Consider the following 24,991-nt stretch of genomic DNA (forward strand, 5'->3'; position numbering starts at 1 on the left):
TATAATAAGCCATTTACTAAGGATTTGGCATATAATAATTACCGGTCGGGGTTCCAGTGCATCATCCAGTCCAAGACCTCGGATATGAGAATGAGCACCTAAGGAGAAAAAAATGTTTTATCTCAGGATGTAACCTTAATAAGAATCTGCTAACACAAAAAAAAAACACAAATTTGCTATTATAAAAGTGTACATGCTCCTCCAGGAGCCAATATGTACGTTCTTTTTTTTTTTTTTTTTTACACGTTAAAATCTTTGTGCCCTGGGCTCTCTAAAACGGAATCAAATGCAAGTTTCAGGTTGCAAGGGTGCATTTTTTCTTATGGGAAATACACATTCAGGTCCACAATTTAGAACGTCAGCGAACACAGATGGGCATTGTGGACTGAGGCACTTTTAGACAGTTTGGTGCTAGCATGTTGCTGAATGCAAGTACATGCTCAGCCGTAAGGCTCAATGCAGTCATTTATACTTGTCCTGTGTGGATCGCACATGCCATGTCCAAAACACAGGCAAGATGTAACTTCAATGAAACATACTGCTTGCCTGGAGCTTAGTGAAGGTTGCCTTAGTTAAGGCACGTACAAGTGGATCATTTGATGGGTGTTAAATTGAATGCAAGGCAGTGTGTACAGCTGGTAGAAGTGGAAAAAACATGAACATGCATCCTACCTAAAGACCAGTGTACCTAAAACTAGCCATTCACGCTTTGATTTCTCTTCATCACCCCCGGGCTTAATGAGAAAAATAATTTGATGCCTCCATCTTTGGTAAACAGCACAGATTGACGTATTGCCCTTGCCAAGTATGTTCTGACAGCCAGAACCCACAGCTGGGAGAACGGAGGATTATTTAATAAAAGACTTGTCAAAAACTGTCTACTGTATTTTTCAACACTACTTTTTTCTTTAGTGAATGGGTAGGGGTACAATGTACCCCATACTCATTCACATGGGGGGGGTGGAATCTGGGGGCCCCCTTGTTAAAGGGGGCTTCCAGATTCCGATAAGCCCCCCGCCCGCAAACCCTGACAACCACCGGTCAAGGGTTGTCAGGAAGAGGCCCTTGTCCCCATCAACATGGCTGCAAGGTGCTTTGGGGTGGGGGGCGCAGAGACCCCCCTGCTTCAAAACACCCACCCCCCCACGTTCAGGGCATGCGGCTTGGTATGGTTCAGGAGGGGGCGCTCGCTCGTCCGCTCCCTTTCCTGACCTGCATGCTCAGATAAGGGTCTGGTATGGATTTCCCGCGCTATTTTTTTTTTAAATCTTGGTGTGTGGGGTCCCCTCCGAATCCATACTAGACCCAAGGGCCTGGTATGGACCTGGTATGGATTTTTTTTTAGCCGGCAATTCTTTTTTTGTTTACATTCAGTGGGAAGCCCGCTGACAACTGATGACTCATCTATTGTTAAGCACGCGGCGGCGGCTGGCTTCCCGGCCCCCTCCTTAGCAATCAGCTATATACAGTGTAAAAAAAAAAATAAACAAAGATGCAAATCGTGGTAAAAATGCGGTACTTGCGTTTTGGATGCAGGTCCAAAAAAAAAAAAAAAATGCAAATCGCAGTAAAACGAATATCCAAAAATGCGGCAAGCACCACAAAAAGCATGGCAGAAACTCTCAAAAGCAACATGCATAGATGTGAATCAAGCCTAATACAGGAGGGATCAGAGAGCCCTGCATAATTACAAAGAAAAAAAAAGAAAAAAAGCCCACCTTTCAGACACTGCCCTGATCACCAAATACAGAATGGGTTACAACATTCACATATTTTATGTAAAACACAGATTAACTGATATACAGCATTTTGACCATTATAAACACTAATTGCAGTAAATAAAAATTTACATTTTACTAACACTGGCCTAGTATAAGCTAAGTGCAACTTCCTGACGGCTCTTGTTACTAGGGAAGCCGTTTGCTGTTTGTTAGTTTCTGTGGAAACCATTCAGCTCCAACAAAAAGGAGATCATCATCAAGAACTACAATAGCTTAACACACAAAATCTCATAGGAGTTATCCGATAGCATTACCTGGGGAATTAAAAAAAGTAATTGCTCAAAAAATAAAAATGTCAATACCACACAGAGAAAACACTATAAACAAATTTAGAAGGTTTACCAATTCTCTCAATTCTGGTGACATCTCTTACTTCTGGCACCTTGGTCTAGAAAAAAAACAAACAAAAATAAAATAAGTGCTTAAGCCACAAACAAAACAAAAATGCCTGAAGGGTTTTTTTGTTTTAATTTTTTAGGCTTCTCTTATTTTCCTCTGGTGATCTGGCAAGTAAGTCTTTTGTTTTTGAACAGAACAAGCTCTCCTGTATAAGTTTAAAGTGTTGAGACAAACCATTCACTACTGGCAGTGGTACTTACAATGGTTAGCTTTTATTTATTCAAATAAAACCTTTATCCTTAAAGTGGATTTCCATCCACTTTTTAAACTAGATCTTAAAGGAAAGCCTACCTCTCCACCACTAGTTTTTGGCTATTGATTTTTTTTTTTTTGTTATTGCTCCTTCCTACCTTTATTGAAGAACCTTGTGTACTTCTGCCCGAGCATCACCACGGCCCAGGGCGTTGTCATTTCCTGCTGCTCGCCCACTGCCTTCTGGGACCTGTGTGTCCCAGCAGATGACAGGGCCATTCAAGAAGCGCCGCGCGACTCGCATATGGGCAGTAGGAAACTGGAGGTGAAGCCTCCACTGCCGGTTTCCCTTACTTAAAATGGTGGCGGCTGCACTCGATCCGATGGATGGATCGGCCTCAGGGGACCGACATTGCGGGCTCCCTGAACAGGTAAGTGTCCTTATTAAAAGTCAGCAGCTACAGTGTTTGTAGCTGCTGACTTAAAAAAAAAAAAATTCCGGGTTAAACACCGCTTTAAAGAAAAAAATAACTGTTGCTGTAACTGCTTATTTAACTTCAGTGTGAGCTAGAGCTTTCCTTCAATTTGTTAGTGTAATTAAATCTGCTAGTACACATCACTCCCAACCCCCCAGACTGACAATGCTGCTGTCCAAAGAGACCCCTGTGCTTCTTCATCCAGAGTGGAGGAACTCTATGGGGATATTGAGACATGCGCCTAAATCTCTCTCCCTTTCACCTTTTTGGATCATGCTCCAGAGGTTAGACAGGCAGCAAGGAAGCGATGTGACACCTCCTCACTGCCTGTTTTAATGGCATTTTTGCAGAGAAACACGCTGCAACCAGCGCTCCCCCATTGACTTTAATGTGTAGCATTCAGCGGGTTTTCCTCCCACCAATCGCTACAAGTTGGATCAAATTTGCCGCAGGCATTGAGCATTGCGGTCACGGCATATAAACACAGCCAGTTGTCCCTGGAGCAGGTGAATCAATTGAAAGTTTTCCCCTAACCTTTTGGGAGAACTCTATTTTTTTTTATTCCCCTTACTTCATTTTTTGATGTCAACAGTCATGGGAACACAGCAATAAAATCTTGACAGAAGATTAAATGGCTAAAGACACACTTTATAAATGAACTCGGGTATGGATATTTTATACATTATATTGGCCTAAGCTGGTCCAATGTAACTATGTATATACCACACCTGACAATGCCCCAGGAAGCTTGAAATCACTCAAGTGGACACCACTACTCCAGTCATCTCCACTTGATTCTGGGTTCTGCGCTGCATTGTAAAACACAGGAGGTCAGACAATGAGCACGGGTGTCATTCAGAGAATGTTTTGCATCTGCTGAATGTAGCATTTTCTGATTAGACGAAGTGGAGTGTGTGACATCACCGCCCCGCCTTTCCACCTCATCCAGTCAGAAAACAATTTGTGTTCAGTCAAAAAATTCAAAGTAATCTCTGAATGGCAACCATGCTGAGCAGCCAACCTCCTGTCTGTGTTCAGTAAGCAGAAGTACAGCTGTTCAGCACAGGACCCAGAAGCATTGAGATCACTGTAATAGCAATGTCTACTTCAGAGACTTCCAAGAGGCATCAGCCAGTTATGACATATAGACATAGTTCCATCCATACCTGTGGCTCTCCTTTAATATAACAGAAAACCAGCAGAAAAACATTGCTTGCTTTTTAGTCCTTTAAGATGCCAGTAACTAGCCTAAAGTACATATATTTATCTCCTCGCCACATCGGAATTCCAGGAAGTGGGTTGTGTAGTAACACAGTTGGTTATCCCATAGAGAGGACAGAGCCCCTGATCCAATTAGACACTTTGAAGAATTCCTTATCACAACATGTCACCCCATATAGGATCCCTCTACATAAACCAGGTACCCCCGCAAGCATACTCTTCCTTCACAGTATTATTTCACATGTTGGCAGCCATACACATAAATGCTTGCAGGACTTTTGGTGCGCTTTTGGAAAACGCACCAAACTGCCTGATCTAATAGAAATCCATAAGAAACGCAGAGCAGCGTGAAATCGGCTGAAATGGACTTTCAGCTCACCACCCCACAATCTCAATTTCCTTCAGATCTACCAACTGCAATGTAGTACAAGGGCCTTTCTGATCAGAGAATTTTGCCAGACCCTCATTTCACATGGCTTTGATAAATCTGACAGTACAGTCATTGTATAATACAATCAATTTTAGATTTAACAAGATGATGTAATGTGAGAACCTACCTAATCTATCCAGACAGGTCTTTGTACATAGAGTAGTTGATGGTAGATCTAAGGCCCCATTTACACCTGCGTGTTCCCAGAAACACCCCAAAACTCAGCTAGCAGGAACACGCCAGAACGCCCGCTACAAAAAAGATGTCTCACCCCCCAAAACAGGTACAGGAGCTGCTTTGGTGCACACAGGGCCAGCTAATTAGGCCCATTCACACGTTCCCAGAAACTTACCAAAACACGCATCGCACTGGTGGGGTCATTATTCCCTAATAGCACCCCAGATGCGTCTAGCAGACATGCAAAAACCCCAGTACTAAAATGCATAAGGCTCACCGCCCAAAACAGATACAAGAGCCACTTTAGTACGTTTGTTGCACATAGGGCGGCCCCTTAAAGTGAAAACCTATGCTGGCACTCAGGTGGGGATGAGGCCTTAAGGTGAGATGAGCATGATACATTCACCATCACCAATGACAACAAACCGTTACCCCTAGCAACCAAAACAGCTTCATCTGCCATTTCATTGCTCAGTGTGATTGCTAATGGAATGGACTCATAGATCAGATGAAATATCAGTCTTGAGTTTGCAGTCCATCCCCTGAGAAGACAGATCCGGCCCATGAGATGTGAGGGATCGCACTGCATTTCATTCATTCCCAATATAGCCAGCTAGCATGGAAAGTCCGCACTGTCCTCTCACCATAATCTTCCCCTCCATGTATGTGACCTATTCCCCTGCACACAGCGCCCTCCCGGGCCCCATGTCATCCCCCGGCCTCTGTGTGTCTCTTACCGCCATGGTTGCCATGCTGCCGCTTCTTCCCACTACACACACTCACTGTGCAACACAGATACTCCGCCGGGTAGGAACCAAACCCCAGCCTAAAGGTTCCGGAGCTGTGTGACTGCAAATCCCCGCCCACCAGGGGAGGGAACAGTGTAACCGTCTTTAGAGAAAGTTCCCCCGGTGTTCTGCCATATAGTGTCCTCGTATCAGATAGTGTCCGCCTCGTACTGCGCAGGCGCAGCGCCTGCGCAGTACGGAGGAGCAGGAGATGCCGAAAATGCCCGAAGTTGATCAGCTGACCATCAGCTGTACACGGCGCTTGGGCACCTGTTAGCGATGGCAGTGTAAGAGGGCCCCTCGCGGGCTCGCTTCGCTCGCCACGCTTCGGGCACGGCCTCGCTGCGCTCGGCAAATATTTATTCTAACTCTATGTCCACTTGGATAGTAGGGAATGATCCTGGACATAGGGTAAGAATAAATGCGCAGGCGCCGTGTACAGCTGACGATCAGCTGTTGAACTTCAGAGACTTTCGGCGTCTCTTTTGTCCTCCGTACTGCGCCTGCGCAGTACAGGGAGGACACTATATGATAGGGGACTGAATTCGATAAGACACCGGCGGATAAGGACCCCCCTGTACTGCGCAGGCGCAGCGCAGTACAGAACGACTAGGAGTCGCCGAAAATGAAAACCTTCAATCAGCTGTACACGGCGCCTGCGCCCTGGGTCCAGGTTCAAGCCCCACCATCCAAGTGGACCTAGAGGGAGAATAAAAAAGTGCCGAGCGAAGCGCGAGGGGCCCTCTTACAGGCGCCGTGTACAGCTGATTTCTATTGTATTCAGCTTCGGCTATTTCCGCCGGCTCCTACTGCGCCTGCGCAGTAGAGGGGGGTCCTTATCCGCCGAGGGGAACTTTCTCGGCAGAACAATGGCTGAACTTCTGACCGGAGACAAATAATCCTGACTGCAATACCAGACACGACCAGCAGGTGTCACCAACCAGTGTCAATTGGCTACCTGCAATGCGTGAGTCACCAACTTCGTACAAGTATTCAGATGGTGGCTTCTGACGTGACTTCCACATTCCTCATCCACATGTTTCCTCAGGATCAATGACTCAGCTATCACTGAAACCAGAGGTTCCCTATACCAGCCCAGCTTCCAGTATTTTCACTAATAGACGCCCCTGGATGTATTTTAAACCAGAACTAAACCCAAAACAGAAAGCTGTCATATTTGCTTGTGCTCTCAACCAATCTGTGTAAACCATCAAATGGCTGGTCTAATAACTGATCAAATGTGCAGCATCATGGCAGTTATAGATCAAACAGAGGCCAAGATGGCAGCTTCCAAGGCTGAAAAAGATAGGAGGGTTTAGTTCTGCTTTAACGGCTTCTCAAAACAGTTACATTCAAAGTGTGCCATGAATATTAACTGTCACCTTCTGTCAGATCTCAACCCATTTGTCAAGCCATCAAATGGCTGGTGTCATTCCTGATCCCATGTGCAGCATCATGGCAACTGCAGATCAAAGGCCAAAATGGCAGCTTCCATGGCTGTAAAGGATAGGAGGGTTTAGTTCCACTTTAAATTAGAATTCCAGCTTACACCTAAGGCCTCATGTACACTGCTGCTGGTAAACGGACGTTTAGGAGCAGATGAGCATTTTTTTCAGCTGCTCCTGAACTCTCCTCTGTTATCTTATCAGTACATGTACACAGGGTCGTTTCCAGTCATTTCTAGGCAGTTGAGTTTAGAAGCATTTTTTGGAAAGCAAAAAAATGCATTCAGGACGTATGTTCAGAGGCATTTGAAACGCCAAATGCCTGTAACAGCTTGTAAACGCATATAAACGTGGTAACTCGCTTTTAGCCGTGTTCGTTTACAGGCGTTTTTAATTTTTGACTATTTAAAAAAAAAAACACTTCTAAACGCAAACACAGCATGGAAAAGCGGCAAAACTAATGTTTTTAAACATCGGTTACTATCTGTCAAGTTACATCTGTCAAGTTTAAACAACAGTTACAATCTGTCAAGTTAAATCGTTCAGGAGTGTTTGCAAAAAGGCCCGTGTACATTAAGACCCCTTTCACACTGAGGCGTTTGTCAGGCACGTTTGGGCTAAAAATATCGCCTGTAAAGTGCCTGAAAAACGGCTCCCCTGCAGTCTCAGACCCCTTTCACACTGCCAGTGTGCCAGCCTGTATAGCGCCTGAAAAAAGCGGCTGCTTTCACTCCAGTGTGAAAGAGTGCTTTCACACTGGAGCGGTGCGCTGGCAGGGCATCACAAAAAGTCCTGCCAGCAGCTTCTTTGGAGCGGTGAAGAAGCGGTGAACTCACCGCTCCTCCACCGCTGCTACCCATTGAAATCAATGGGGCAGCGCTGCGATACCGGCGGCGTTTTGCGGGCGGATTTAACACCTTTTCGGCCACTAACGGGGAGTTAAAACCGCCCCGCTAGCGGCCGAATAGCGCAGCTAAAAATAGCGCCGCTTTACCGCTGATGCCCCCTGCAACTTGGTGTGAAACGGCTCTTAGTGTGAAAGCCCGAGTGCCTTCACACTGAGGTGATGCACTGGCAGGACGTTAAAAAAACTCCTTCAAGCAGCATCTTTGAAGCGGTGAAGGAGCAGTGTATACACCACTCCTCCACCGCTCTTCCCCATTGAACTGAATAGGCAGCGCTGCTGCAGCGGCGCTTTGCGGGTGGTTTTAACCTTTTTTTGGCCGCTAGCTGGGGTTTAAAGCACCCCGCTAGTGGCAGAAAACCTCTGCAAAATCAACGGTACCGCCAACGCCTCGGTGTGAATGCACCCTAAGTCTTACTAGCCTTAAATATGTCCCCTCCCCCATTCTGCTACCTATGCTGACTAACGTGTGTAAAAAAGATGTGTTTCCTTCCCTTTTTTCAGCCCACTCCAGTCTGGTCATGTGATCCCCTGTGTCAGCCAGTGGCGGCTGCAGAAGAGAAGAGAGAGCTCTGGAGAATGGTTGGTAAAGCCTGGAGCGGTGATTTCTGGCTGCAGCTCATTGGTTGCATGGGCTGATCGAACACAAAGCCCCGTTCAAGAGGAATTGATTACCAGGTTGACTCCTCTCGAATGGGATTTGGCTGGCCCCTGGCTGAACCAGCTGAATTTTAATCGATCTATGGCCAGCATTACTGAGAATAAAGCAAAATTCTCTCTGGGCATATTATAAAATCTAGGCTGAAACAATAGTCTTCAGAGACACAGCCATGTTGTATAATAAACCTGAAGAAAGGACAGATCAGATTCCAGAGATTGCTGGATGACTCTGCTGAATGAATGTATGGTATATGTTACACAGTTGGGGATAATAATTGTTTTACGATTTATTACCATTAATATTTATTTGAGTTCCGTATGTTTCATTTAACATACAGTATAGAGGAGAGTTCACATTATATATAACAGTGATCACAATGTATAAATTGATTTTGTGGGTCTAGCACTGCACTCATCTTGATTCATTTTTACATTGATTTTTTTCCACCCTACTTGGGCTGATTGGTGTAATCTGCCCAAAACCCAGTGTGCCCCTATCTTCCTGTTTGGGTTTACAACACTGCCTTTTCTGCACTGAAATCCCAACCAGCATTGTCAGCCATATCTGCTGGACCACAGAACTCTGCCTAGTGCCTACCTACCAAATAGACTGATTTACTAAAGATGTTGAGAATATTCACTCTAGATTCTAAATATTCTGTTATCCAAACATAAAAAAAACACATTTTTGTTCTTATGTGCAGAGGAAAGCATTTAATGGGAACTTCTTGTTCACATGATTGGATGATTGAAGTGAATTGTCACACATTAAATTAGTAAAACAGCTTAATTGTGTGTAAGTAATCAGTTTTTGGAAGATGTAGTTCTGGGGTAGTATCTACATCACTAGGAATTAGTGATTCCTAGTGATTCCACCTCTGTACCCCCCATCCATAGCCACCTCTGTACCCCCCCATCCACAGCCACCTCTGTACCCCCCATCCACAGCCACCTTTGTACCCCCCAATCCACAGCCACCTCTGTACCCCCCCATATATGGCCACCTCTGTACCCCCCCATCCACAGCCACCTCTGTACCCCAATCTGCAGCCACCTCTGTACCCCCCCCCATCCGCAGTCACCTCTGTACCCACCATCCACACCCACCTCTGTACCCCCCCATCCACAACCACCTTTGTACCCCCCAATCCACAGCCACCTCTGTACCCCCCCATACATGGCCACCTCTGTACCCCCCCATTCACCTCTGTACCCCCCCATCCACAGCCACCTCTGTACCCCCATCTGCAGCCACCTCTGTACCCCCCATCTGCAGCCACCTCTGTACCCCCCCCATCCACAGCCACCTCTGTACCCCCATCTGCAGCCACCTCTGTACCCCCCCATCTGCAGCCACCTCTGTACCCACTATCCACAGCCACCTCTGTACCCCCCCATCCACAGCCACCTTTGTACCCCCCCAATCCACAGCCACCTCTGTACCCCCCCATCCACCTCTGTACCCACCATCCACAGCCACCTCTGTACCCCCCATCTGCAGCCACCTCTGTACCCCCCCATCCGCAGTCACCTCTGTACCCCCCCATCCGCAGTCACCTCTGTACCCCCTATACACAGCCACCTCTGTACCACCATCAACAGCCACCTCTGTACCCCCCATCCACAGCCACCTCTGTACCACCATCAACAGCCACCTTTATACCCTCCATCCACAGCCACCTCTGTACCACCATCAACAGCCACCTCTGTACCCTCCATCCACAGCCACCTCTGTACCCCCCATCCAAAGCCACCTCTGTACCACCATCCACAGCCACCTCTGTACCCCCCATCCACAGCCACCTCTGTACCACCATCCACAGCCACCTTTATACCCCCCCCCCCCATACACAGCCACCTCTGTACCCCCCTCATCCGCAGCCACCTCTTTATACTCCCCCTGTCCACAGTCACCTCTGTACCCCCCTCTATACCCCCCCCCCCCTTCATGCATTCACATACATTGAATCTGGCCCTTAAGTGGAAAAAGGTTTCTGACCCCTGCCTTAGAGTAACAGGCGACTCCAGCCGCATGAACAATCTATTCATTCACACAACCAGAGTACTTGTGTGAATGAGTTCTTATGGCTCCTTCCCATGAGGTTGGGTGGTAAAATCCTATGGTTTTACTGCCCACCAACTGCTACCCACTTTAGCAACAGAGGCAGTGGATAGGGGTGTACACGTGCCATGGCCACAATGCTTTGCTTCACAGCTATGGCAGAAATTATACCCCTGTTGAACAAGACTCATTCAAGTGAATAGAGCTGCTCTGCAAGTGCCCTGTGTTGCACACTAGTGCAAGGTTAGAGCAGGTGGTGAAGAGAAGATATGCCTCTTTACTGCATGTCAAATGCTCTCTGAAGAGCAATCCAAATGCTGACGCTCTTCAGAGAGAAAAAGACATGTGAACAAGTCCTTCGTTTTTTAGAATATTATTTTTTGTACTTTTTTTGTATTTATTTATATTGTTAACTTTTTTATCTGCCCCCTTGGTGGGTGGGGTTGGTGAAAATATTTTGAGACAGAGAAAGGAAATGAGGACATAGATTCCTCAGTTCCTTTTTTCTGCAGCCTTGGCTGCACAGATGAATGAATAGGAAGCGCTCAGAGGTTTCCTGTTCATTCACAAACTGAAGCATAGTCAACACTGTTGACTATGCTTCATTGATGAATGAACACAGTAAGCAATCTGTACCAATCGCTCACTGTGTTAATTCGGGAAAGGAAGGGGCCAGTAAATATGGCATATTTTCAGCCCCCCCCCCCTCATCCTAAAATTACCCCACTGTATGCCCTCAGCAGCTGCCACCAGGGGAGAGAGGAGGAAAACTGGAAGCACTGCCAGGGAAAGGCCTGGACATCAGGTGAAAAGAGGCCCCAGCCAGCAGGGGGGTGAGGGTGATTAGAATGACGGGGGGTGCAAACACTAGAATATTCTCCTGCAGCGCAGCCAGAGGGAAAGGAGGAGAAGATGGCATGGTGCCACAAGAGGATCAGTGTCAGTTATAAGGTGCCCGTGCCCATGCCGTTCTTTTCTAATGATGTGGTCTGGGCCCAGTACAGGAGGGCTGGCTCTACTGCCTTATCACCGGTCTTGTGTGGAGCACCATTGCTCTTACAGTGCCCATCTATCTTGTGGCTGGAGAGAACTTTGACACTTAAATGTGTGCCGTGAATTACATCCTAGATAGCAAGGATAACTTGCCACAAATCTGTGGCAGTGTTGATTTGTAAGTCTGTTAACTTGCTGCACATTTTCACTGCCAAGTTGTACACTTGCAGAGCACTTGAAACACAAGTTCTAGTTGACACTTTTCCAATTTGTAGCAAATTTGCGCTGGCAAGTCTCTGGCCAGATCAAAGTTGCAGTGGTGAGTCTACAGCAAGAGCTCTGCAAGTCTACAGCATGAAAATTCAGTCACAGTGACCCCTGTGGTGGGATGACTATTGCACAACATGACTGAACCACTTTCAGAATGTTTGCAAAGAATCTGGAGTGATGCAATGAATGAAAACTTGCTGCAATTGTGCATCAAACTTGTGAAGCCTGGAAAGTTTAGCAATAGCTTAGCAAGTCATTTTCAAACTTGCAGCACAATTGCTTGCTGTCTGGGATAGACATCATCTCTCTCAGTAAAGTCTATGGTAGGTCTGGTAACACAGGTGAACGGGTGGAGGGATCTCAGACATGAGCATACAGGGGGCCACCCCATTGGAATTAGAGGAGTCTGGTAGCAATTGCTAAGGCCCCTTTCACACTGGAGCGGTTTTCAGGCGGTATTGCGCTAAAAATACCGCCTGAAAACCTCCCCTAAACAGCCTCCGCTGTTTATTCAGTGTGAAAGCCCGAGGGCTTTCACACTGAAGCGGTGCGCTCGCAGGACGGTAAAAAAAGTCCTGCGAGCCGCTTCTTTGGAGCGGGGAAGGAGCGGTGTATTCACCGCTCCTAAACCGCTCCTGCCCATTGAAATCAATGGGACAGCGTGGTTATACCGCGGTAATACCGCGGCTATAGCCGCGCTGTACGAGCGGATTTAACCCTTTTTCGGCCGCCAGTGGGGGTTAAAACCGAACCGCTAGCGGCCGAATACCACTGCAAGAACGACAGTACAGCAGCGCTAAAAATAGCGCTGTTGTACCGCCGACGCCCCCACCGCCCCAGTGTGAAAGGGGCCTAAGGGCTCCACATGACTAGGAAGAAATCTGACCTAGAGTTGTAAAGTGCCATCATCCCGGATTAAGACATTAACAGACAAATACCCTATGGCAGGGATATGCAATTAGCAGACCTCCAACTGTTGCAGAACTACAAGTCCCATGAGGCATAGCAAGACTCTGACAGCCACAAACATGACACCCAGAGGCAGAGCGTGATGGGACTTGTAGTGTTGAAACAGCTGGAGGTCCGCTAATTGCATATTGCTGCCCTATGGGATTGGGACTATGCAGGCACTTTATGATAGTCAAAATTATTTAAAAAGTAACATTTATTGATACAAAATTAAAAAATGTATCTGAAATTGTATATATGCCATAGAAGTAAATTAAGATCCTCAGTCCCTTGCAATTCCAGGGAGATTTTTGCAGCTCAGCATCTGGAGTTGGGGCAGATTGTCGGATGGTGGGCAACTTTCACGGTGGAGGCATCGGAACACTCCTTCCTCTTATGGTCTTAATATACAGCAGCATATATACGTGATACAATTTTTGTTGTGTTTCACTGACAGTTATTTGCGCTATTCTTCTGACATCTCTGAAGAAGAGTCCTCAAAACGCGTTAGTTATCATTATTGTACATGTACACATTTTCTTGTAACAACATTGTTATATCTGTACTTTTATGGCCGATTATGTGCAATTTCAGATACATGTTTTAACTTTTGTATCAATAAATGTTTTAAATCATTTTGACTATCATTAAGTGCCTACTGTCAGGGCTGGGCTCAGCCCTTCCTTCTCTGAGCTGGCCGCTCAGCTGTCGGCTAATTGCCAGCTCTTATCTCTCTCCACAGTTAACCAGCTGTTGTGGATCTGCTCATCAGTCCCGCCTACTTAAAGATCTCCAGCTCACTTCATTCCTGCCTTCGCCTTGGTCACATCACAAGAAACCATCTCCTGCCTTCCTGTTTAAAGACTGGCTTTGCTGACATCCCTTCTGGCTCCTTATCCTACTTGCTGTTGCTCTACTTGAATCCTTGACTTCTGGCCTGGCTGATTACCCGATCCGGTTACTGAACTCTGGCTGACTACGCTTACTCTATTTACCTTTTTATTTTTATTAATAAACAAGTGTGATTTTACTGTACTTCTGTCTCGGTCTGGTTCATGGTTTCTGACACCTACATAGTCCCAATCCCATAAGGTCTTTGTCTGTTAATGTCTTAATCCGGGATGATGGCACTATACAACTCTAGGTCAGATTTCTTCCTAGTCCTGTGATGGTGGAGGTCAGCTGTAACAGCTAGGCGTCTCCTAGCAACATCATGGGAGTTTTTCAGTCAGGCTTCATGAGATACATAAACAGCATACTCCTATAGCAAGGGTATTATTCCACTTTGGTAAAAGCTGCGCAGCTTGTTTTATCTACAGACACCCCTTTCCTACATAGGCAGTTTTAGTTAAAGGTGAACTATGCCTTTAACTGCTTAAGGACCGCCCCACGTACATTTACCTGTACTTGATTCTCGTCTTCAGCTCTGGGGCACACAACTGATTAGGCACAGCGGGAGCCAATCAGCGGGAGAGAGGCAGAATGGCGGTCTGCCAATGTAAACAAGTCAGACTGCTGTTCTGACAGAAAGGAAAATTGAGATCTCATGTTTCTGCTAAGCAGGAACATTGATCTCATTTTCCTTTAGTCAAATCACTCCCCCTACAGTTAGAAAACCCTCCCACACTTAACCCTTTGATTGCCCCTGATGTTAAAGGGGTTGTAAACCCTTGTGTTTTTTCACCTCAATGCATTCTATGCATTGAGGTGAAAAACCTTTTGCAGTGTAGCAGCCCACCCCAGTGCCCCCGTTTTACTTACCTGAACCCTCTTTTTCTCACGCTGGGGATGAGCACACCAGCTCTAGCCGGTGTCTCATGTCCTGATTGGCTAGATTGATAGCAGCATAGCCATTGGCTCCCACTGCCGTCAATCAAATCCAATGACGCGGGCGACAGGGCACGGGGCTGAGTCCAGCATTCGTGTCTGTGGACGCAAATGCTGGACTTGGGAGCGCGCCCACAAGGTAACCCCCTCGGGGAAGCGCTTCTCTGAGGGGGGGTTATCTGATGCGGGGAGGAGCTGCGAGAGCCGCCACGGGAGCCCAGAAGAGCAGGTATGGGGCCACTCTGTGCAAAACGAGCTGCACAGTGGCGGTAAGTATGATATGTATATATATAAAAAAAAAAAAAAAAAAAAATGAACCCTATCACTTTAACCCCTTCCCTACCAGTGTCATTTATACAGTGATCAGTGCATTTTTTTTTAGCACTGATCACTGTATTGGTGTCACCGATCCCCAAAAAGTGTCACTTAGTATCAGATTTGTCCGCCACAATATTGCAATCCTGCTAAAAATCACTGACTGCCTTCATTACTAGTAAAAAATGTATATATAAAAAAAAGTCCCTAAATCTATCCCATAGTTTGCAGACGCCATAACTTTTGTGTAAACCAATCAATATACGATTATTGGGATTTTTTTACCAGAAATATGTAGCAGAATACACACTGGCCTAAATTGATGAGGAAATGTGATTTTTTAATTTTTTTTTTTTTTATTGGATGTTTTAGAGCAGAAAGTAAAAAATACTGTTTTTTTTTTCAAAATTGACGCTCTTTTTTTATTTATAGCACAAAAAATAAAAACCGCAGAGGTGATCAAATACCACTAAAAGAAAGCTCTATTTGTGGAAAAAAAAGGACATGCGTTTTTTTTTGTGTATAGCATCGCACGATCGCACAATTGTCAAAGTAACGCAGTGCCATATCTCAAAAAATGGCCTGGTCATTAGGGGGTAAATCCTTCCTGGGGCTGAAGTGTTTAAACTCTCCCATGGCTGTTGAGATGCAGGGGAATGCCTACAATAGATGCCACCACACATTATCTCATGCTATAAATGACAATGGACCCTCTGACCTCAGGATCGATCAAGTTCACCTTACATGCACGTAGCACACGAGCTGTCCTGTCCATCTTATTGATTGACACCTCCTCAGCCAATCAGCTCTCTCCACCAGAGAGAGAGCACCAAAACCAACCCGCTCCCTCCTGGAGATCCGCTACTCCAATCAAATCCCCTCTGTATATACATGTGTTTCCATCCTCCAATCAGTGACAAGTCATACAAGAAATAAACGCGTATCATTTGATATTACTGCTCCATGTTGGTTGTGGGCAGAGGGGGGGTGTGTGTGAGGCAGCTGCGGCCCCGCCCCTCCTGAAGACTGGTTAGTTACATTGTAGCAGTTCCTCTGTCAGCGGTGTGGGGTCCGCAGTGGTGCTGGGGGAGGTCTGCACAGGAGCTGACACTTCAAGGACATTCATCCTTACTGTAACCTCTGTGGCTCCATCCATTAGCAGTTTGCAGGATGCCTCTGACTCGCAGCCTGTCAGTCACTTCCCTCACCGGGTTGGAGGACTGGGATGATGACCTGGACCTCGACAACACCGTCCTCTTCGAGGTGGCCTGGGAAGTGGCCAATAAAGGTGAGTGGATAGCAAAACGGTGTTATTGCTGGCAGGTCATCCACCATACAACACACACTGCAGTCACTGTCCATAGAGGATAATGGAGAGAGACAGAGAAGGTGATCATGGAGGATGATGGTGAGAGGGGGGCGATCATGGAGGATGATGGTGAGAGGGGGGCGATCATGGAGGATGATGGTGAGAGGGGGGCGATCAAGGAGGATGATGGTGAGAGGGGGGCGATCAAGGAGGATGATGGTGAGAGGGGGGCGATCAAGGAGGATGATGGTGAGAGGGGGGCGATCATGGAGGATAATGGGGGGGATAGGGGGCGATCATGGAGGATAATGGGGGGGATAGGGGGCGATCATGGAGGATAATGGGGGGGGGAGGGGGCGATCATGGAGGATAATGGGGGGGAGAGGGGGCGATCATGGAGGATAATGGGGAGAGGGGGCGATCATGGAGGATAATGGGGGAGAGAGGGGGTGATCATGGAGCATAATGGAGAGAGTGGGGCGATCATAGAGGATAATGGGGGGGGGGGGGAGGGGGTGATCATGGAGGATAATGGAGAGAGGGGGGCGATTGTGGAGGATAATGGGGTGAGAGGGGGGCGATTGTGGAGGATAATGGGGTGAGAGGGGGGCGATCGTGGAGGATAATGGGGTGAGAGGGGGGCGATCGTGGAGGATAATGGGGTGAGAGGGGGGCGATCATGGAGGATAATGGGGTGGAAGGGGGCGATCATGGAGGATAATAATGGGGGGGGGGGGAGAGGGGGCAATCATGGAGGATAATAATGGGGGGGGGGGAGAGGGGGCAATCATGGAGGATAATGGGGGGGGCGCGATCATGGAATATAATGGGGGGGGGGGGTGATCATGGAGGATGATACTCTCGTGAACTCGCATCTATTTGTGTATGGGCTCTTGTACATGAGCATGTACAATGTGCGTTCTGCCATATCTCTCCTGCCCATGTGCTGCATACAGCTGCCCGTGGACATGAATGACTATGCTTGGCTGTATTCGGGTTTATGCTGGTACATGCTTATATAACATACAGGTGTATTGCTTTGGTACTGGCTGTACGCAGGTCCTGGGCAGGGGAAATATGCCCACATTTGTGTTGTCAGGGCCGAATATTTGTATAAAGTCTTTACCTGTCTTTGCTTTGTACAGACTGGTGATGAATGTACATTACACCTGATATTTTAAAGTGGTTGTAAAGGCCTTTCCTCACTAAGCTTTGAAGAGTGAAACTTCAGGTCTCTGCCCCCCTTTTTTAACTCTCAGACAAACTTAAATTCAGCATAGAGCTGGCTCAGGAGCAAGTCCATGTGAGTGCCCCCATTGCAGCAGCTTAATATGGGAGCACTTGGTGAGGGGAGGGGCCAGGAGCACTGGCGGGGGAGAAGAGGAGGATCGGGCTGCTCTGTGTAAAACACTTGCACAGAGCAGGTAAGTATAACTTGTTTATTTTTATTTTTTTTTTATAAATTGTGAGCCTTTACAATTACTTTAAAGTGGTTGTAAAGGCAGAAGGTTTTTTTTTTTTTTTTTTTTTTTTTTTTTTTTTTTTTTTTTATCTTAATGCATTCTTCTGTGTGCAGCAGCCGCCGCCCCAGCAGCCCCTAATACTTACCTGAGCCCGTCTCTATCCAGCGATGTCCACAAGTGCATCTGCCAATCCGGGACTCTCCCTCCTGATTGGCGGAGACACAGCAGCAACATCATTGGCTCCCGCTGCTGTCAACGTTGGTTAGCCAATCAGGAGAGAGAGGGGGTGGGGCCAAACTGGCACTGTTTGCTGTGGGGGCACACAACAGGAGGGAGGGGCCAGGAGAGCCGAAGAAGAGTATCGGGGCTGCTCTGTGCAAAACCACTACACAGAGCAGGTAAAGTATAACACGTTTGTTAATTTAAACACAAAAAAATGAGACTTTAGTATCACTTTAACTTTTGCATTCCCGTACAAGTCTATAGGAGTGCAAAACACACTTGAAGCAGGAGGCAAGAAGAAATAAATAAGCACAAGGAACATTGCGCTACCAGCAACTCCATTCATAGAAAAGCGGTACTTGGCTTCTATGAATGAAACATAATCTATGAATGGAGAACAGGAAGATGATTAATAGGCCTGCCTCCTTCATTTAGAGATCGCATTTCTTTTATAGAAACTATAGTACAGCTTCTATGAATGGGGCTGGGGGAGACATAAAGAGTGGTCATAGTTGGGCACTCTTGAGTCAGTTCTTTTAACCCCCTCTGCTTCCGAAGATTAAAGTGGCAGAGGTGGTGAGGGCATAAGAGGAGGAAGATTTCACCTAAATCAGGACGCAGCAGTACAGGGAACACATCACATTGATTGTGAGTAGGGATGAGCCCGATGTTAAGGTCAAACATAAGTTCGACTTGAAAATCGGGTGTTCGCCGAAGAGCGAACATTATGGGGCGTTCACAGAAAATTAGAGCCCCGCGGAACGCCCCATAATGATAATTATATTAGTGATAATATAATATATCAATTTGTGCAGCCTATATCTACAGTGCATTCGGTGGTGTACAGTTTTTATTACACTTCTGGTGGTGTACACAGTTTAAAATACAGTGCAGCCGTTGTACAGTTTCTAATACAGTGCAGGCGGTGTACACAGTATCTAATGCAGTGTGTACAGTTTCTACTACTTTTCTGGTGGTGTACACAATACAGTGCAGCTGTTGTACAGTTGCTAATACAGTGCAGGCGGTGTACACAGTATCTAATACAGTGTGTACAGTTTCTAATAAACTTCAGGCGGTGTACACAGTATCTAATACAGTGTAGTGTGGGGTTGAAAAAAAAAAATGCATTGTGTCCGGAAGGCCACCAAGGAGAGGCAGACGCTCACAGGCCACTAAAAGAGGGCAAGCAGCCTCAGTGTCTACAGTCAACAGTGGTGGTCGTGGACATGGTGCATCCTCTGCAGGTGGCTGAGGGGAACGCTTGTCCTTTTTTTTTTTTTTTTTTTTCTGCTGCTGGCCGTGAGCATGTAGAAGAGTTGGTGGAGTGGATAACAAAGCCGTCCTCATCCTCTGTCACCCGGGCTCAGAGTAGTTTGCCTTCCATCGCAGCTGCCAAAGCAGCCTATTCCATCGGCTCCTTGTCCACAGTCACTCCTTCTGTAGCCCCACCATCATGCACCGAGGATTTCCCAGAATTATTCGACCACAGTGTCAGGTACACGCTGCTGGAGGATGTGCAGTGATTTAAAGGCTCTGAAGTTGGTTCCCAGGTTGAGGAAGGGAGTAACATGAGCCTAGAGAGGGGGTGCCCAAGTAGGACAAGAAACTGGCAGTCATGTTCCCCCAGCTGCAGCATACTGCCAAGTTTGCTCCAGTGACGAGGAGGGAGGGGAAGATGAGGTCACTGACTTTACTTAGGTGCCTGAGAGAAGAGAGGAGGAGGCACAACTCCAATGAGGCAGGATGTCTTCTAGGGGGCATCTTAAGGGCATCCACCCTATTGCATCATACTGCAGAGCTCTGCAGGTGCAGTGCGCTGCTGACTCCCCGCTGACTTTTAAAAGTACCTTGGTGTGGGCCTTTTTTCGACAGATGTGCAGAAGATCGCACCGTTGCTGTTTGCAACCTATGTCTGAAGCGGATTAATCGTGGCCAGAACAGCAGCTGCTTGGGCACCACGTGCTTGACCAGACATATGACGACCTGCCATGCAGTCTGTTGGCAGCAGCACTTAAAAAGACCCACATCTAAGAAAAAGGCAGTATGATGGACTCACCCGGGACAGCGGCTTTTGGAGGGGACTTAATGCTGTCCTCTTGCCTACTGATTATGGGCCCTGAATTTTGGGTGAACAGCGCTCTTTGTGACATGTATGCCTGGAGACCCTTGAGGTGGTGTTACTTTTGGATTCAGGTCCATGTCCCCCCAAGACACACAGACTCTGGGAACCCTGTATATGCTATATTAGAAATAGTGCCTGATTCATACTGTTGGGACACATACTGTTATTAGATGCTGATGTCATCAACTCCAGCCTCCTGTCTCTCTGTTGTCTGCTATAATGTAAATAAGTCTAGTATGGCTTCTAAGAGTCTTTCACCCATTGTTGTTTGTGCTAATTAACCCTGCAATTGTATGAAGGAGTTCTGTGTTGATATTTATGATAAGTTGTATTGTATAGTCAGTGAGCTAGAAGATGGCAAGTCTACCCTGAAAGGTCCTATCTCTAAGTCACCAAGTCTGGGTAAATGATTAGATAATTAGCTCATGTTAATTGGGTTTCTGGTTACAGTTTATATTGTCAGCCTGCTGTATCGTCTCAAATAAATCAGTTCAGTCCATGTTCAGAAACCAAATGAGTATTGTGTTGATTGTGGTTGTCAGCGGTTGGAATATCTGATATCTATATTCAGACTGGGAAGAAGCGGTATATGACGAAAGCACTCATGTGGAGTGTGGGACGTTTCGTTACAGGCGGACCTTCCTTGCTCCTTATCTTGGATCTGCAACCCTACTATAACTCCAGTCCTCTCAAAAACCTGCACTGAGCGGAATGAAGGTATAGCAATAGGTGTCCCAAGTACTTACAGCCAACCTGCTAGCAGTACTCCATCATCTGATTTTAGCAGGCAAATTTCCCTACCCCAGTTGTTGAACCATAAAAAAAGAAATTTGGTCCCAGCCATCAACATGCTCAGCGTCTAAATGCTAGCTTGGCCAAATTGCTAGTACTGCAACTGCTGCCTTTTCAGCTGGTAGGCTCTGCCCCCTTTCGTGAATTTGTGGAATGTGCTGTACCTCAGTGGCAGGTTCCAAAATGCCATTTCTTTTCACGTAAGGCCGTTCCGGCTCTCTACCGGCATGTGGAAGGCAATGTTTTGGCCTTGTTGGACAGGGCGGTCAGCAGTAAGGTTCATATTACTGCTGACTCGTGGTCCAGCAGGCATGGGCAGGGACGTTACCTTTCCTTCACGGCGCACTGCTGGCAGCTAGGAAGGATGCAGGTCAAGGTTCAGTGTTGTTGGAGCTTGTTCCACCACCACGCCTCCAAAATGCTAGTGGTGATTCTGCCACAACTCTCTCCTCCACCCCCTCCTCTTCTTCTTCTTCTATAGCCTCTTCTGCAGATTTGTCCTCTGAACCAGCGGTGCTACACAAGCAGTCAGGCTAAAAGATGCTATGCGGTGCTTGAGTTGGTCTGCCTAGGGGACAGGAGCCACACTGGGGCAGAGATTCTGTCAGCTCTGCGGGGGGCAGGTTCAGAGGTGGTTGACACCACGCCAGCTTCAGCCAGGAATGGTTGTATGCGACAATGGCACCGACCTTCTCTTCGCCCTCCGACAGGGACACTTGACCCATGTTCCATGTTTGGCACATGTCCTGAATTTGGTGGTGCAGCAGTTCTTGAGCAGGTACCCAGTCTTACAAGATCTCCTGAGGCATGCCAGAAAAGTCTTTGGTCATTTCCGCCGGTCATACAATGCCGGTGCTCGGCTGGCTGACAGTCAAAGGGAATGCAACCTGCCCATCAACCGCCTCATTTGTTACATGCCCACCAGGTGGAACTCGACGTAGGGCTGGGAGATATTCCACAAAAAAAATCTGCGATTTTCTTAAAAAAAAAAAAATCTATTCACGGTTCGACTCGAGTTTTTAAAATTTTTTTGGACAGCACGCCGGTCCTGAAGAGCTGCGGTCAGGAGTTTTTAGGCGAGGCCGCGGCTTCGGCCTAGTCCCCAGCGTCCGGCCTCGTGGACTAGGCCGAAGCTTCTCAGGACTGCCTGCAAAAGGACACTAGAATTTGTGGTATCAAGGAGAGGGATCGTTACTGACTGACAACCCTTCTTGATCCACGTTACAAGGGTAAGGTTGCAGAACTCATCCTGCCTTTGCAGAGGGAACAGAGGATGAAACCTCTTCAGGAGGCCTTAAAGGTTTGTGCAACGCATTTCCAGACCCTGGGAGGTTACAATTTCCTGGTCCTGGACAACATGTTGCTGAGTCTTCGTTCAGTCAGAGGAAGAGCGGTGGAGAAGGTGACTGGCTGACCGATGCCTTTAAACAATTTTTCAGCCCTCAGCACCAGCGTCTGCATTACATGGTGCCGGAATATCTAGAGGCAAGAGCAGACTTTGAGATCTTTCCAACAGAGCATTCACTGGGTTACTGGGTCTTGAGGATGGACTACTGGCCAGAACTTGCTCAATATGCAATTAAGCTACTGGCCTGTCCTGCATCCAACGTGCTTTCTGAACGCACATTCAGTGCTGCTGGAGGGTTTGTAACAGATCAAAGAGTGAGCCTGTCCACAGACTCCGTTGATAGGCTCACATTAATAAAAAATGTTTCAGTCTTGGATCAGCAGCTATCAAGCACTTGATGCTGATGTAACTGATTGAATTTGCTATGGATGTGGGATCCCTTGAAGACTGCCTATGCTGACTATTTTATTCCTCCTCAATCTTGATGATGCTAGCTTCCAACAATATTTTTGGTTTAGGGCACCACCACCACCACTACCCAAGGCCCAATTTTTCTGCCCCTGTTCAACAGGGACATGTAATTACATTTCTTGATATAATATTTCACAACAGGGCCTGTTCCTGTGCCCAACAAGAGTAACTGTGAGGGCTTACAGTGTTCTGGTACAACCAACCCCTAAGACCCAGTTTTCTGCAGAATATATAGGGCAAGCCTTATAGTGTGTGTGTATATACTGCTGTTCAGAGTATATAGTGGCTGGTGGACCCCCACGGCATTTAAAAAAAATATTGGGTCCGGGGTTCCCCTTAATATCCATACCAGACCCGAAGGGCCAGGTATGGATTTTGGGGGTGATATCCACGCCATTTTTTTTTTTTTTTTTTAATTTTTGGGGTTTTTTTTTTTATCTATATTGCCGGGATCCGACAATACATTACAGCTGCGAGCAGTTTTAAATGACATTTTTTCCTTTTAGAAATGTGATTTTGCTGTGGCACTGGTATAACCATGGGAAAGATGCGCTACTTTACAGGCATACTAAGAACACCCCCAGGCACGATATTTAAATGAATATTTCATATTTGTTTCACTTTAAGCATTATTTAAATCACTGCTCCCAAAAAACAGCCATTTTTAACTTTTTAACACAGGCTTTAAAGTGGTTGTAAAGGCAGAAGGTTTTTTTTTACATTTATGCATTCTTTGCTTTTAAAGTAAAAAACCTTCAATGATCAGCTCTGCCCCAACCTCTAAATACGTGCCTGAGCCAGCGCTGTGCCCGATAGCTCTCCATCGGGAGCCATTGGATGTCGATTGGCAGACATTTTTCGGTCATGCCCCTTCGACAAAAGCTGAACGTTCAGCTTCTGTTGGACTGGATGCTGTACACACGGGCCAAATGTTAGCTGGTTTATTTTGAACCGTCCGATATTGCTTGGTGTACCGGGTTTAAAAGTAGTGATAGCTCGGTCAACAAATGTCTCCTTATTGTGGAGACCACACAAGTATCCTATAGTAGTGATCACCCAAGCAGTGCACCACGTTTGTGTGGTTAGATGATGGTTTCTATTCTTAAGCCTCGTACACACTGCTAGCGCAGCCGGGGTGCCAACCAGCAGACCTTTTCAGTCATGCCTCTGTACAGACTCTGGCCAGGTTCTGTCTGCCCAGCTGCAGTACACATGGGCTGAATGACAGCCGGTTTCTATTGAAGCAGCTGATGCCGCCCGACATTCGCCCCGTGGGTATTAGTCATTGTAATGGCAAGATCAGGCTACTGAAAGGTCTTGTGAATGGAATGGGGTCCAGCATTGTAGGAGGTCCGATACAGCTCAGCTGGAAAATAATTTTATCTAGTCAAAAATAGTGTTTAGAAAGAGGTTTTAATTAACTGAAAGTATGAGTGACCAAAGAGTTCAAAAACCATATACAAAACAAATCTTATTGAAACACATTGTATCAAATTTCACTCACAATGGATAATGTGTTATATTATTATTGTGTCTTTGTTCTTATATATGATTTTTGGTCATTATTTTGCTTCTTTGTAGAAAATATCAATTTCATCAACCCCCTGAGCAAGACGATTGAAGTTGAAAGGCTTTAGGGTAGCGCTCACAAATTAGGGACTCCGTGGGTCCCCTCTAGTGGATAGATGTCTTTTTATGATAATTGTGTGATATTTGATTTTATATTGTGTTTTTCAAGTAATGGCTTTTGTTTGTTTTTGTTTGTTTTTTTATTATGCAAAAGTTGGAAACAAAAATTGATGTACTTTATTTTGTAAATAAATATTTTTGTGGTGCCTTAAAAGCCCCATCCATCTTCTAGGTTTTTGTATTTATATTGCATTTGGGAATGTGGCACCCCAAAAATTAAGTTGCATGGCTGATACAGTTAGGTCATCCAATGGGACACCAGGTCATGCCAACAGATGATGGAACTCACTCTGGGCACCCAGCAATAGGAAAGAATGTAAACCAAGATGAATGCTCCATGATAGGGACTCCACTAAAGATGACCTGTTCTAGGGCCTTGGTGATCTGTCCTGTCCAAGTCACTTCATTAGGTGCAGTTTTATTCTTTTATATTAGTTTCTGCTTTTATTGTAACCCGTCTACGTAAAGCTAAAGTTTTTTTTTTCTTAAAAATACTTTGACCTATTAAAGTATATTTAATTTTCTCTTTTTGTTTTAAAATGGCAATGGTAGTAGTGAACTTATAGAAAGGATAAGCAAATGTAGCTATTCCAGGCACCCAGGGGGCCCTAAAAGAGTTTTCTAGAGGGACCGCTCTACAGCACATATTTTGTGGTGCTTAACAAAGCAGTCTCCAGTCTAATG

General features: G+C 46.3%; 2 protein-coding genes across 4 annotated transcripts in view; one reads left to right on the top strand and one right to left on the bottom strand.

Annotated features, from left to right (window-relative positions):
- Positions 1 to 24,991, bottom strand: part of RUVBL2 (RuvB like AAA ATPase 2) — a 63,066-nt gene that overhangs the window by 35,871 nt on the left and 2,204 nt on the right. Inside the window, exons 1-3 of one of the 3 annotated variants that reach the window (XM_073602830.1) lie at positions 15,633 to 15,653; positions 2,124 to 2,169; positions 43 to 98 (exon numbers count right to left, since the gene is read on the bottom strand). Coding sequence is in view for 1 of the 3 variants with exons in the window: in XM_073602828.1 (XP_073458929.1) it covers positions 43 to 98; positions 2,124 to 2,169; positions 5,414 to 5,428 (117 nt within the window). In the remaining 2 variants the exon portion in view is untranslated. Of the gene's footprint in view, positions 1 to 42; positions 99 to 2,123; positions 2,170 to 5,413; positions 5,607 to 15,632; positions 15,654 to 24,991 lie in introns of those variants that run through there. The other 2 variants (XM_073602828.1, XM_073602829.1) reach the window with 2 other exon arrangements.
- The window catches only part of GYS1 (glycogen synthase 1), a 102,985-nt gene continuing 93,848 nt past the window's right edge, over positions 15,855 to 24,991 (top strand). Inside the window, exon 1 of the mRNA XM_073602826.1 lies at positions 15,855 to 16,176. Within this exon, the coding sequence (XP_073458927.1) occupies positions 16,059 to 16,176 (118 nt within the window). The 5' untranslated portion in view covers positions 15,855 to 16,058. The remainder of the gene's footprint in view (positions 16,177 to 24,991) is intronic.

Source organism: Aquarana catesbeiana, linkage group LG10 (assembly GCF_042186555.1).
Source record: "Aquarana catesbeiana isolate 2022-GZ linkage group LG10, ASM4218655v1, whole genome shotgun sequence".
Taxonomy (NCBI): domain Eukaryota; kingdom Metazoa; phylum Chordata; class Amphibia; order Anura; family Ranidae; genus Aquarana; species Aquarana catesbeiana.